Source organism: Aythya ferina (genome assembly GCF_964211825.1).
Source record: "Aythya ferina genome assembly, chromosome: 2".
NCBI lineage: Eukaryota > Metazoa > Chordata > Aves > Anseriformes > Anatidae > Aythya > Aythya ferina.
Window position 1 is genome coordinate 113,474,941 of NC_140297.1, and position 14,363 is coordinate 113,489,303.

The window sequence follows — 14,363 nt, forward strand, 5'->3', positions numbered from 1 at the left end:
CAAGAAGCTTACATTGCAAATATAATTAAAAGTGTTTTTCTTCTTATAATAACACTTTATGCATTCCATAATTAGAAGCTCTGAAACTGCAGCATTGAAAGCTTGTTCTTAATCTTTTGTAATCCCTAGAATAAATTAACACATATACCTGAAGAATAGCAAACATAACTATGTGTAAATGTTTGCATGTAGAAAGTAATTTTAAAAGGCCTGCTGCCTTTTAAAGAAGGCAGCAGTTCTTCTTTAGAGAACATTTTGCTGGTCATGTACATATGTGTTTTTTTTAAGGTACCTCTATACGAACCTCAGTACCTCTAAAAAGTGTATTTGCCATTTTTCCTTCATACTCCATAAACAGAAAATATTGTTTTCTCTGTTTGAAGTGTCTTCCTATTTTAGGATAAGAACCAGAATCTGGTTAAAATAAAAAGTAAATAATAATAATAATGATAACAACAACAACGTTGTGCTTGCAGTTCATCAAGACCTATACAAACCTATAGGATCAGTGCTTTGTCTCATAAAGCAGCAGATTGCCAGAATGGTTCACAGCCCTATTATTAATATGTTCTTTCCATACCCAATACCCATTACCCATCATTACCCATTTATCCACCAACAACACATTGCTTCTGGAAACTAATAATAGAAATAATGTAAGATAATACTAGAAATAATATAATAATGTAATAATACAAATTCTCAGTAAAGAGGCTTGTAGTTTCTTCCAGAGTGCTTACAAAAGAATAATCCTCTTTTGTATTCAACAGGAGTATTCAGCATTGTGTCTAGGAGGGAGGGCTTTTTACTTGACAGGCAGTGAATGCTGAGGTAGATGTACCAAAGCCAGGAAGAGCCAAACTCCCTGTGCTAGTGATGGGAGAGCCAAGCTCCCATACCAGTGAAGTGATGGGAGCCACCAACACTGAATACATGAAGTTTTCCTTTCATATTTACTTTCATTTTTCATGTCTTTACTATGTTTTTAAATACTTTCTAAACAAATAAGGATAGTGACTGAAGAACTGTATGAAGAGTTGTACCTTTGAACCACATGAAGGATGTAAAATCTGGATCTGGACAACACAAGCTTTAGCAGCAGCCAGAAAAGTCACACAATAAAAAGAAATGAATTCACACTACTCTCCCCGTTGCCAATATGGTACTGCTAGTGACTCATTAGCTAGTGGCTTAAAATTTAGCTAGAGGATATATATATTTACTGAGGCTTAGATGTACCATAAAACTGTGAAATGAAATTGCAGAGAATGAGACAGTAGCTAAAATTTTACCCCGTGTTCTTAGTCAGATTCCAATTAATATATTTAATGTAAACTCATTTGCTTCTCTATTTTCCTTTCGGTGCTGCCAAGATGCATAAAAGTTATATTCAGGATAAAATCTAAAGACAGAGATGATGTTTTGCAAGCCTTGCCATTTCCACAGCATGCAAAAATCTTTGGTATAACCAAAAATCTCAGCAGTTTTCCTTTAGAATTATAGTTTAGTTTAAATGTTACCAGCTTGCTTCAGGCTTGTTCTGTCTGCCAAAGGGAAATGAAAAGCCCCTTTTTAGCACAAATATATCTCTATTGTATTTTTCTAAGTGCTCAGATAAGTAGGGGGAAAGAAGTGCTTGTTAGCTGCACAGTCATCTAACAAATGGTTATTTTCTGTCACTTTTATACCACATTCCCTGGAACTCTTCAATGCTGGAAGTGCTGCAATGCTGTTAGGTCAATGAGTGATACCTGAATGTAAAGCATTGCAGATGTTACATGAAACTATTTTATTTAATGACATTTATGACTACTCAGCATGAGAAATATACTTACTGGAGGTGCCATAAATTTATACAGAGAAGATCCCCTCAGTGCTAGAAACTTTGGTGTGTACATTCGATCCTGAAGGGAGTCTTGTTCCCGTTCTTCCGTCCAACCCATGTAGACTATCTGACGGAAAAATCAATAGTGTTGACAAATTCCTCAGACATTTTCTTCAAATTAGTTGCAAATATTTCAAGCAAGTAAGCTGATGTCTGTCAAATCTTACAAACCTTGAACCACCACCACAATGTGGTATATTGGCAGTTTACTTACAATCACGTGATTAAATGAAGAAAGCCTGTTACATCAAAATACTTCAGAACTATTTATTGCACTAGCAACAACAAAACAGCTAAGCCACATACCTAGCAGATGTCTGTTGTCTCTATTATCTCATTAAGAGCTCTCTGGAGTAATTCTAAATACTTGCTGACAAATCAAATAAGAGGAATTTAATGCAAGTAAGGAACCACTAGGCAGGAATGCAAAATCAAGAAACTGTTAAATGTTTTCAGATACAAGACAGACAGATACATGGGATCTTACTTTATCTTATATTGATAAAGCAAACATTCTGGAGCACACATTTTGAACATTGTACTGATTGAACACATTCAGAATTTATTTTGGAGTATTGAACCTCTTTGGCTTTGGAATAGTGAATTAACAGTCTGTTTTCAGGCATTCTATTTTGGATGGTGCTAAAAAGTAGTCAGAATACTGTTAACTCTTACCACTACTTGCAGTTCTTCAGAAACAAATGCACAAACTAGGATTTATTCAAACCCGTTTTAGGATCTATTTCCCTACCTATCCACCTATTAATTCTGAGTAACTTAATATCAAATCCTTAAGGTAGTATGTAGTAGAAAAACATAGTATGAGTAATTATTATGCCAGCTTCTGGAGAACATCTGAACAGACAGTAGACATGTGATAGAGATTCTGATTTATAAACATGATAATAATAACAAACAACTTGCATTGTGCCATGCAGTGTACATTCCTGTTATAGAAAAAAGATGAACTCATATTTTATATGTTACTGTTAATGGAATAAATCTGCTTTTAAACCTCTTTGTGAAATTGATTTCTACATTAATTAGGCATGGAACATTCTTTGTCTTAAATGGCCTGATATTTTCTGTGTTCCATAATGAAAATGTAAGGAAACCAGTTTAGGAAAAATATTACAATCATATTAATAGTCAGTTAGTTAGTAAGCTTACCAAGGGTACACATGTACTTAATGAACATATTTTTATTTTATTTTATTTTATTTTATTTTATTTTATTTTATTGTAAGGAGATCTTGTATATTGCATACTTTTGAAAAAGCAATTTACACAAGTTTATTTCATTGCTATTGAGAAGAGGGGAAGAGGGTTTTTATCAATAATTCTGCATGGAATATACATTAAAATATATTTTTCTTTTTCTTTTTTTTTTTTTCTTTTTTCTTTTTTTCATTGGATGTTCTTATTGCATGTTGGAAATAAATGGCTTTTTCAAATCCCCATGTACAAAGCTTGCACTACTGCTCTCTATCAGTGTTTAGTACGTACTTTTTGGTCTGTAGAGAAACAGGGAGCAGGTCCATTCCTCCAAGAGTTAGAGCAAAACCTAAACATTTAATTATATTGCTAATAGCAAACATTAATACTGTAATACAATCTTGGGTTCAATGCCTAGCATTTGTTTAAGTATCTGCTGGTTCAGTGACCAAAAAAGCTTGTAAGACTCTAAAAAGAAGACATACATGCCTCAGTACTCAAGAATTAAGCAGAATGATCAACACTATATTGTCATGCAATAACTAAACCCCCACATTTTCTGAAATCTTATTAATTCCTAAATGAAAAAAATAGTCAGAAATACAACCTGACAGTTAAAATAAGAAAAGTTTTAAATTGTTTTAGTTTAATGTTTATTCAGATTTCCCTTATTTCTGATGTTTTGTGTGTTAATCAATGCAAGAAACATATGGAGACCCATCCTTCTGACTAGGTATTAATATGTAGAGCTTAGTGACTGAGAGGAGGAACATACCGGAGGAAGTTTAATATAGAAATTGTACTACTATTTACACAATTTTGATATATTTTCCTTCTGTAACTGAAAGAGAATGAATGGTCTCTAATTTCTAGGAATGAGGACATCTAAAAAAAAGCAGTCATTGGTCCCAGCCAGCATGGGTTTGTGAAGGGTAGGTCCTGCCTAACTAACCTGATTTCCTTTTATGATAAGATCACCCGTATGGTGGACCAAGGGAAACCAGCTGATGTGATTTTTTTGGACTTCAGCAAAGCTTTTGGCACGGTTTCCCATAGGATCCTACTGGACAAAATGTCCACCATACAGCTAAATAAAAACATCATACGATGGGTGAGCAATTGGCTAACGGGCAGGGCCCAAAGGGTTATGGTAAATGGGGCTGTGTCAGGCTGGCGGGCGGTCACTAGTGGGGTCCCTCAAGGCTCCATTTTAGGGCTGGTACTTTTCAATATTTTTATAAACGATCTGGATGTAGGAATAGAAGGTATTTTGAGCAAGTTTGCTGATGACACCAAACTTGGAGGAGTTGTGGACTTGAATGAGGGTGGAAAGGCCTTGCAGAGGGATCTGGATAGGTTGGAGAGCTGGGCGATCACCAACCGCATGAAGTTCAATAAGAGCAAGTGCCAGGTCCAACACCTGGGACGGGGAAACCCTGGCTGCACATACAGACTGGGCGATGAGACGCTGGAGAGCAGCCTAGAAGAGAGGGATCTGGGGGTCGTGGTAGACAGCAAGTTGAATATGAGCCAGCAGTGTGCCCTGGCAGCCAGGAGGGCCAACCGTGTCCTGGGGTGCATCAAGCACGGCATCGCTAGTAGGTCAAGGGAGGTGATTGTCCCGCTCTACTCTGCACTGGTGCGGCCTCACCTCGAGTACTGTGTGCAGTTCTGGGCACCACAGTATAAAAAGGACATGAAACTGTTGGAGAGTGTCCAGAGGAGGGCTACGAAGATGGTGAAAGGCCTGGAGGGGAAGACGTACAAAGAACGGCTGAGGTCACTGGGCCTGTTCAGCCTGGAGAAGAGGAGGCTGAAGGGAGACCTCATCACAGTCTACAACTTCCTCGTAAGGGGGTGTCGAGAGGCAGGAGACCTTTTCTCCATTAACACTAGTGACAGGACCCGCGGGAACGGGGTTAAGCTGAGGCAGGGGAAATTTAGGCTTGACATCAGGAGGGGGTTCTTCACAGAGAGGGTGGTTGCACACTGGAACAGGCTCCCCAGGGAAGTGGTCACTGCACCGAGCCTGTCTGAATTTAAGAAGAGATTGGACTGTGCACTTAGTCACATGGTCTGAACTTTTGGGTAGACCTGTGCGGTGTCGAGAGTTGGACTTGATGATCCTTAAGGGTCCCTTCCAACTCAGGATATTCTATGATTCTATGATTCTATCTATGCTTTGAAATTAATTAAACTGAATTGATTCTGTGCTGTCTTAGATTGGTTTCTTTAAAATTGGACACAGTAAGATATCATCTTTCCTGATGATACTTCATTTTAGAAGGTTTCTACTTCTCCTATTCATCAGAGTAACAGGGCACAGTCACTCATGCTGTGCAGATGCATTGATATTTCACATTTTATTGCCTTAATACTAAAGCAGCCGTGAAATTTAAGGTGATTTCTCCATTCAGTATTGCTCTCTTGCCTCTGTAGATCATGAGGAGAAAATAGATTGATTTTTCAGACAATCTGCTGCACTAAGGTTTTATTAACAAAATGCATTTTTCCTTCAGACTAAATACCTAATTGACTATTAAACGTACAGCAGAACTGTTAAGCAAAGTTGGTATGACTGTAATTAGAAACAAAATGGTTTGAATATTTGCAGTAACATTCCACTTAAAAGATGTTTTTACACAATCCTGGTAGTTTCTAATTTACCTGCGGTGGCTCATTTCTCAAAATCAAATGGTGACGCAAATTAGTTAATGTAGAGGCTGCTGGTTCAGTAACAAAGATTCGGTAAGCTATTATGGTTTATGAGCTAAATCATGTACAGTTAAAAGAATCTATATCTATATGATAAATAAAACAGGACACTCTCTTCAGTCAAAAATCCATAGTCTTTACAAAATCCATACTATTTCCATCACACTGACACCCAAGTCAAGAAAGAAAATAATCCACAAGTTGCTCTCCTTCATATCAGTTGAAAATATTGCTAAAATGTCTTAAATAGCCTTAACAAAAAGTTTTTCTATTTTCAGAGATTTCTCCAGAGTTTTAATACAAATTTTATTATATTTTAGGAAGAATGGTAAAAATAAAATACAAGACATTTTTCTCAAAATGAAAGGTAACGTTTATGTGATTTAAAATGAGAGGACATTCAGATGTCCTGACAGATGTAGTGACAGCTTTTTTATCTTGGAATTCTCATATTCATACTCATATTACATGAAACAGTGCTGTAAGGCAACAGGATAAACATGGAGTCAGAAGACAAATGAATATGTCAGATAACACAAAGAAAAATATGATGAGGGATGAGGAACTCAGATAATTCCTTCTACCCTGATTTTAATATCCTTGTCCCTATGTGATAGTCTAAAAATTCATTATAGACATTTTTTAGCAGAAAAAAAAAAAAGAACACAAAACAAAAACAAAAAACACGCACACAAGAAAAACACATTAAAACGGAAATAAAAGTGTGACACTAATGCAGCCATTGGCAGAGTCACACACTGAAAAGACCTAAGACATTTTTTCAAAAGTAACAGAAGAATTAATGGTAGATAGTTTGAATGAATGATATAAAAAATTTTGTTCAAAGTCAAAATATCACCTATGCTATTTTTTAGGTTGTGGAGAGCCTGGTTATCTTTCAAAAAATACCTTTTTTAATTAACTATTTTTTTGTTTTTATTGCAAAGAGACATGGTCCTGGGCAATCTCCTCCAAGTGACCTTGCTTAAGCAAGGGGGTTTGACCAGATGACTTCTAGAGGTCCCCTCCAATCTCAACCATTCTTTGATTCTCTAGAATAAGAAAAATTACCAATGTGTAAAAATGTTAAATGATTGCTTGCAAAATATTTTTTTCTTTCAGTGCTTCTCTGTTCTCTTTTGTATCCTATGTGTTTTATCACTGAAAAAGATCACCTTAGTATCTCTATAAGTACATTAAAGGAGGCTGTAGTGAGGTGGGTGTTGGTCTATTTGTGTCTGGTCATGTGCCTGGTGACAGGACAAGGGGGGGTGGGCTAAAGTTGTGCTAGGGATGTTTTAGGTTGGATATTAGGAAGAACTTCTTTACCAAGAGGGTTGTTAGGCATTAAAATGGGCTGCCCAGGGAAGTGGTGGAGTCACCATTCCTGGAGGTCTTTAAAAGACATTTAGATGTAGAGCTTAGCAATATGGTTTAGTGGAGAACTTGTTAGTGTTAGGTCAGAGGTTGGACTTGATGATCTTGAGGTCTTTTCCAACCTAGACAATTCTGTGATCTTAAATATCTATGTAATAAAAGATTATTTCATGTTCACTCATTATTCCATATGAGATTGTAAGACTAGATATTTATAGTACCATCTAGTTTACATTCTATTCTACCATATAGTTTACTATTTACATAATTTACATTACTATATTACATCACACAAATTTAAGGATATATTTAGGGGGGTTAAAGTAGAGTACCAGAGAAATCTGAAAATATTTCTTAGTAATGGAAGATTATTTTTCTTTATATTCCATCTAATGGAAAACTGATAATAAAATACTGAAAACAAATAGTATATTTTGCTTTTAAACATAAAATATTATAATCAGAGTGAAGACAGTTGTTTAGGATAACAGAACTACACTAGAATTTGTTATTTCCAAGGCAAATGATGCACAGAATAATGAAGAGTTCATTTTAGGAACTCTGCAGATATCTATCCAATATTAAGAACCTCCTTCACATATTTGAAAAGTAATAGCTACACACGGAAACAGGACAGATTTCTGAAGAGGTAAAGAGTTGTAATTTGGCTTTCCAGGTTCCTTATAATCTTCTTCATGTCAAAATCTATTAATCCACAGTAAGATTTTATCTCATCCATTCAATTCACCATCCACTGCTACATGTTAATAGCTACACTCATTTTTCTTATTTAAGACTAAGTATCTGCTTATTGAAATAAATTCTTCTAATGATAAAGTCAATTTAAACATTAATTGGGCAACTGAGTGTCTTTGTCAAAATGTCAACGTTAATGTCTTTTTTTTTTTTTTGGCTTCCTTGAATTATTCAAGTCAATGAACAATTACTTGTATTTTAAAATCATTACAGCTTGAATTTGTTATTTTAGTAGAGTTAACTAGCATTTCAGAAGTATGTCTTTTCTTTTGCTGAAGACCTTTTCCAAGAAAGACCTTATGCAGCTCTTTTTACAAAGATAGATTTTTGTGTAAATAGCATGAATTAGACACTATTTTGCTTATTTATTTATTTATTTATTTTTTTCAAGGCACCTCATTTCTTCTTGTAGAGACTTCCCTTGCTTACCCACCACATCACTCACCTTCAGAGCAATTTAATACAACTTTAACATATTGCCGAGCAGGTGCACTTGGCTGCCAGGTTTATCACCTTGGAGCATTAGTCCCACTGCCATCACAGACATTTTACAGGCCACTTGAGAAGCTTCAGGCCTTCTCTGACACTCAGCAGAGCAGCTCTCATCATATTCTTCAATAGTGAGAAGATCTCACACAACTTGGCTAAAAAACTACTATGCCACTGTCATCATTCTCCCTCCTGCTACCATAGCCGTTAGGAGTTTTTTTTTATTATTATTATTTTTTTAACTGGGAAAAACACCTTTTTTTACGTGGTCATATTTGAATGTCTGCCTGTTCATTTTTCACTTACTGAACTTAAAAACAGGCAAAAATAGGGCTATAAATTTTAATCCAAGGTGACTGAATTCCAAGCAGAAAGCTTAACACTCAGGTGGCCAGAAAGTAAACATCATCTATTCTAAAGCCCAATAGTTTGACTATATTTAGGACTTACACTTTGATTATTGTGGTGTGTTTTTTTTTCCCCCTCCTATATGTACATAGTATACATGTAACAAAATTTTGAGGCTCTAAAATATAAATGAAAAAATAAACAAATATTTCAATCTAGGTGGAGGAGAGGTGGCCTCTCCTTTCTCATGTAAAATGGGTCACCTTCATTTTTGTTATGTCAGGGTAGGCTACTGAAACATGCTGAATGAACAAAAAATCTGAACATTACAAGTCACTAGACAGCGTCTTTCAGACTTTCTCATGGTGCCAACAAGTAAACAGTGACACAGTCACCTTTCTCAGGTACACGTGCAAGTGAATCACGTATGAAAAGATTTACTATCATTCTTAACTCACCTCATGAGTAGTTTTCAATCAGATTTCAATGTCTGGTTCCAGATATTGGTTTGATTTCAATTTTCTGTTTCTCCGACAAGGACTGGTAAGCAGAACATGGACAGGACTGGTGGATTTTTGGCTATCTGGCTGTCTCTGTGAGATCATCCTACCTGTGCAGCTGCTTCACTTACATCCTGAAAGCCTGCTTACTGAGCTCTATCCAAGATGCAAAGGAGAAGGTAATAATAAATATGGGAGAACCCCAAATGTTTAAGTCTATAGAAGATACTTGGTAAGAGGTAATATTTTTCCAATGTCCAATTTTTAGTGACAATGGCTTCACAAGACCTAACTAACAAATATTTTATACCTTTGTGGGATCAAATTCTGAACCATTCATAAAAACAGCATTGCTGTCATCTGTAAGTATACATATCTGTTTAGGCTTAAAATAAAATGCTCAAGTGCTTCATCCTCTGATGAAAGCAAAGTCAAAATTCCATGGAAAAATGTTATTCATTGGATGAAGATTATCAAGGAGCCAAAATTTAATTTACATTCTTAATTATTTAAATGACAATATGTACAAACTAAGTAAAATTGCTACTAATGTTTGAAAAATGTCTTTTCCTGTTTATACTGAGGAACTATTATTTTCTGTTTTATCTGATCAACAAAAGAAAAAGACTTCTGCAAGCTTTAACTGTTCTTAAGGGCTCTCAGGGAGCAAAATTACTATCAATACTCCTAGAATAATAAATATAGAATAAAATCTCCAAAAACAATCGAGCAAATTTAGACTAGAATTACACTGCATTTCAGCAAGTCATGCATTTTTGAATAAGATTATGATGCATGTAAAGGAAAGAAGAAAAAGTCATCAAGGGATGAAATTTCATTTTCAAATGTACAAATAAGTTTTCTACATTTTGAATGAAAAGAGTGTGACTGAAGAAGTAGAAATAGTGACAGGTTTTTTTTAATTAGTTAGTTTGTTTGTTGTCCTTATCGTGTGATTTTACTTTATGAAGCTCTGAGAAAGAAGGTCTGTGAAAGGTCAGGTCATGGTTAGTTGAATTTATTTATTATGAAAAAAAATAATAAAGGTTCAAGGAAAGTTGATAATTTTTTCAGACTTGACTGCATCTATGGAAGGACTCTATTATTACAACAAGATAAGACATTATTTTAAACCAATATTCACATGCTCAGAAAAGTACATAATGAAGTAATTAATAAAACCAATTCAAAAAATAATAATATTTATAATCCTTCAAAGATTAAATACTACTACAATCAGAAACATGATGGCAAATCATAAGTGACATGTAAGTCAGCATTTCTCTACAGCTATTAGTGGGTACAGATATTTCTTTTAAGCAAAGCTAGTTATTTAATTTTCTTATTAAACTTTCTGGGCTTCTTCTCTAGCAACCGTCAATCAGTGCACAGCAGCAAAGTTTACTAAAAGAAAGGAGTTTGCTAATGAAGGAGTTTTATCTACTACTGGATTATTCAGAAACAACTGAAAGACACACAGATCTTCCATAGAATGTGCAAATCTCCAGATAGTGTTTGGTGCTTCCACAGAGTACCTTTGGTGGGCCAACTTTACTGATCCCAGTTAATAACATGTAAAATAAACGGGCAATATAAAAAGTTAATGTTCAAAGCAATAATGAATCACTCCCTAATGTGATTTTATCATTCATTAACTATAACAAATAATCTTTTGTCTAATGAATTCACAGTTTTTAAGATCATTAAGCAATAAATCTAATTAACCTTAATTTCCAAATAGAAAAATATATTTGTCTTGATATGCAAAAAATGAATAATTCAGTAAAACTTCAGTTTATATTTCAATTCTTACCATGTAATGAGAAATTGTAACCAAATCCATAAATTTTGCCTATAAGGATAACATTGTGTTTCCTTCCTTAAGAGGAACATCAGACAATATTCTTCCTTTAAGTTAGAGATATATATTTATATATAAATAATCAAAAATAGGAGAAATGGAACAAAAAATTTTGAACTAAGTTACTTTCATGAGCATCTTGATTGCCGTCTACTAACTCGAGACCAATAGAAGGAATTGATTTTTTGTGTGCTTTGTTTTGTTATTCTTTAGCCTGAAAAACTGATTTAAAGTAAAAATTCTGGACAATCACCCAACTTTGTCACATACAAAAAAAAAAAAAAACACTAACTGAAAAAAACATATTTAAAAAATACCTCTAAAATGTCATCTTTTTTTTTTTTTCTTTTTTTTTTTTTTTTCTTTCCTACAGAAATACTTAGTTTGAACTTTCTTCTCTGACTTCTTTGTTTCAAACAATAGTGCACGTCAGTCTAATGAGTTGAACATTATTAGGAATTGGCTTTGAGTTATTCTTATTTCATACTTCTCAGACACATAGCATCTATTGGAGTATCTTCAAATGTACAGTTTTTTTTTTCAATTTTGTGGCTTTCAACAGAAATTTTAATGGATTTTGAATGACTGATGAAGACAACTTTAAAAGTTAAAAAAATACAGTTGAATGGATAAAACTTGCAGCATTTTAACAACTCGGTCCCAGAGAATTCATCTTCCACTACTGCTAAATAGAGACAACATTATGAGTCACTGCTTTTTTCTTTCACCTATTTTTAGGGTTTGAACCTTCAACTACAGCAGCCTGAAAAATAAATGAATCAATTTTTATAAAAACAAATAAATAACCTGCAAATGAAAACCACAGTATGTACCTTGCTAGGTCTACGGAAAGGCATTTATTCTGTATGTCTACCTTGTGGTATTATGCGGAAGAAAATACATATCAAAGTAGCTTAGATGTCTTTTGGTTTTAAAACTACAGAAAAGTTTGAATTGTTTCTCTTAGTGAGAAATGTTATGAACTCTCCATTCTTAAAGATACCCAGAAATTGACTAGACAAAGTCCTGAGCAACATAATTTATATTGACGATACTTAGGTTTCATCAAGGTTAGGTTTACTTGACGATAGCAAGGTTTCAAGGTTTCTGAGCAGATAACCTACAATAACTAATCCAACTTACGTTATTCTATGATTCTATCATTAATAATCTTTAATATCAAAGCGGTCATCAGTCTTGGGATCTGCTACAGAGTACTCATGACTTAGTATTCTTAGTAACATCTTCAGTGTTACTTTTATTACAATGCTGTAATAAATGCTGAGGAATTACAATTCCTCAGTGGTACACAGGGTGCCACATAAAAATGTAGTAGTTCACATTTGATAATCCATTTGTAGCAGTCCAGGATTCTCTAAACCTACCCATTTTACATCAACCTTCATCTTCAATAGGGCAGTGTATCAAACCTCTCACTACAGACCTTCAACATAAAAATGCATTCTGAGGAGGAATTTTTAGTATAGTCTGCTTTCAAGTAAGGCAGCCTTCTGAGTGGAGACAGCAGGATTCTATTTTTGCTCATAAGCAGAACACAAGACATGAAAGATGAATCTTATGATCCCTTCTCAGTTGTTAACAGGGTGAAAAATGGCTATGTTTTTTGAAGGTTCCTGATGAGACTGAGAAGAAAGGGAAAGAGAAGTTTATAAGTCAGATGAAAACAGAGTTGATAAATATCACAGTGCTCACATATGTGTATCCATATGTAACTGTACATACATACAGTCTGTAGAAACCAACCATGTCAAGTATTTAGCCTTCCATGTCAAGTATTTAGCCTTATACTTCAAACTTATAAATTATGGTGAACCTCAGAAAAGTTTAATAATGCCATATGCAAAATAAAGGTAGGAAGTAATTGTAACTCTATTGACTTTCCAACCAGAATGGAAAAGCTGGCATGTAAAGGACTAAAGTAATGACATGTAACTTGCATTCTTACACATCCTTAAGTAAGAATCTTCCTAAATTATTACTAAGAAAGAAATAGAAGTGGGGCTATTCTGGACTACTTTAAAATATTAATTTACAAACATCTATATCCAAGTACAACTGGATTGAGAAAGAGAACCAGAATGCACTCCCATTTTGAAAGACAGTAAGGTAGAGGGAAATGACTTTTAAAATCCCTCCTTTGGAAGCTGAGGAAAACCTTAGGGGATGATTAGATCAAGAACATGATATTCAATAGATTTTACATAATACTGTTTTCATGCTTCTCTTCATAACTTAATTTTTTATCAAGAATTTATTCTTTTTTCTTCTTTTGTTAGAATAAAGCTTGTTTTAATCAGTCTGGTGCTCTGCTGTTTAAAGTGAACTTAGGCTATCCTGAAGGATCTCCGATAGGCTATATGCCCATGGCTTCTGGAAGGGAGTAAGTGTAGTTCACATTTATTGAACTCTTGTTGCACTTAATTCTTTTTCAGCAAAGGGGTGATACCTTTCAATAGCTTATTTTACAATAGGCTGTTACAATAATGGGAAACAGAGTGACTTCCAACTGTATATTTGAAATAAAGCAGCATAGAAATTGCAAATTGTGTCATGATAGTGATGGACTTTGGAGTACGCTGAAAATGTCAGTTGGATAGAGATTCATTTAGCAACTCACATGACAACAGAGCCATTAATCAGAGAATTGGAAGATGCCAGACACCTGCCTGGGACTTTGTGAAGGTTCCCAGACCCAACATTGCCTATCTACTGCTTCAGGCACTTTTGCCTCTCCAGATCTGCACAATTTTCATAACAATTTTCTTTTTAAAGGAAAGATGCACTTTTTTGGGGGTTCTAAATTCAGCAGCAGTAGGATATTCCAACAAGAAAAATGTTAAAAGTAAATAAATATATGCTTCAGTCATCAGCCTCTGAGAACAGCATATTTGCTGTTAGTAAACTTCTATTTGCTGTGTCATAAAATAATATGGACTTAGCAAGTTATTTTCCCCAAAATTATAAAATTGAAACCAAAACTTCTCTTATATGCTAAACATATAACAGCCATGTATTGTTTGCTAAACAGTGCCTCCTTACCAGGTACTGTAACTGTTTAAAAGAACACATCAAGGTGTTAAGAACACCTATCATGAATTTCTAAGGGATGTTTCTGCATTCCAAATCAATGACATTGTCAATTGTTTTGCACTACTTTATGCATCAGCTCTTTTCTGAAATTCAAGTGGCAACTGTA

General features: G+C 34.6%; 1 protein-coding gene across 6 annotated transcripts in view; it reads right to left on the minus strand.

The window, feature by feature from the left end:
- Positions 1-14,363, minus strand: part of SNTG1 (syntrophin gamma 1) — a 351,164-nt gene that overhangs the window by 57,234 nt on the left and 279,567 nt on the right. For all 6 annotated transcript variants that reach the window (XM_084511328.1, XM_084511327.1, XM_084511323.1 and 3 more), the window contains one exon: positions 1,836-1,952. In XM_084511328.1, coding sequence (XP_084367454.1) covers positions 1,836-1,952 — 117 coding nt within the window. The remainder of the gene's footprint in view (positions 1-1,835; positions 1,953-14,363) is intronic.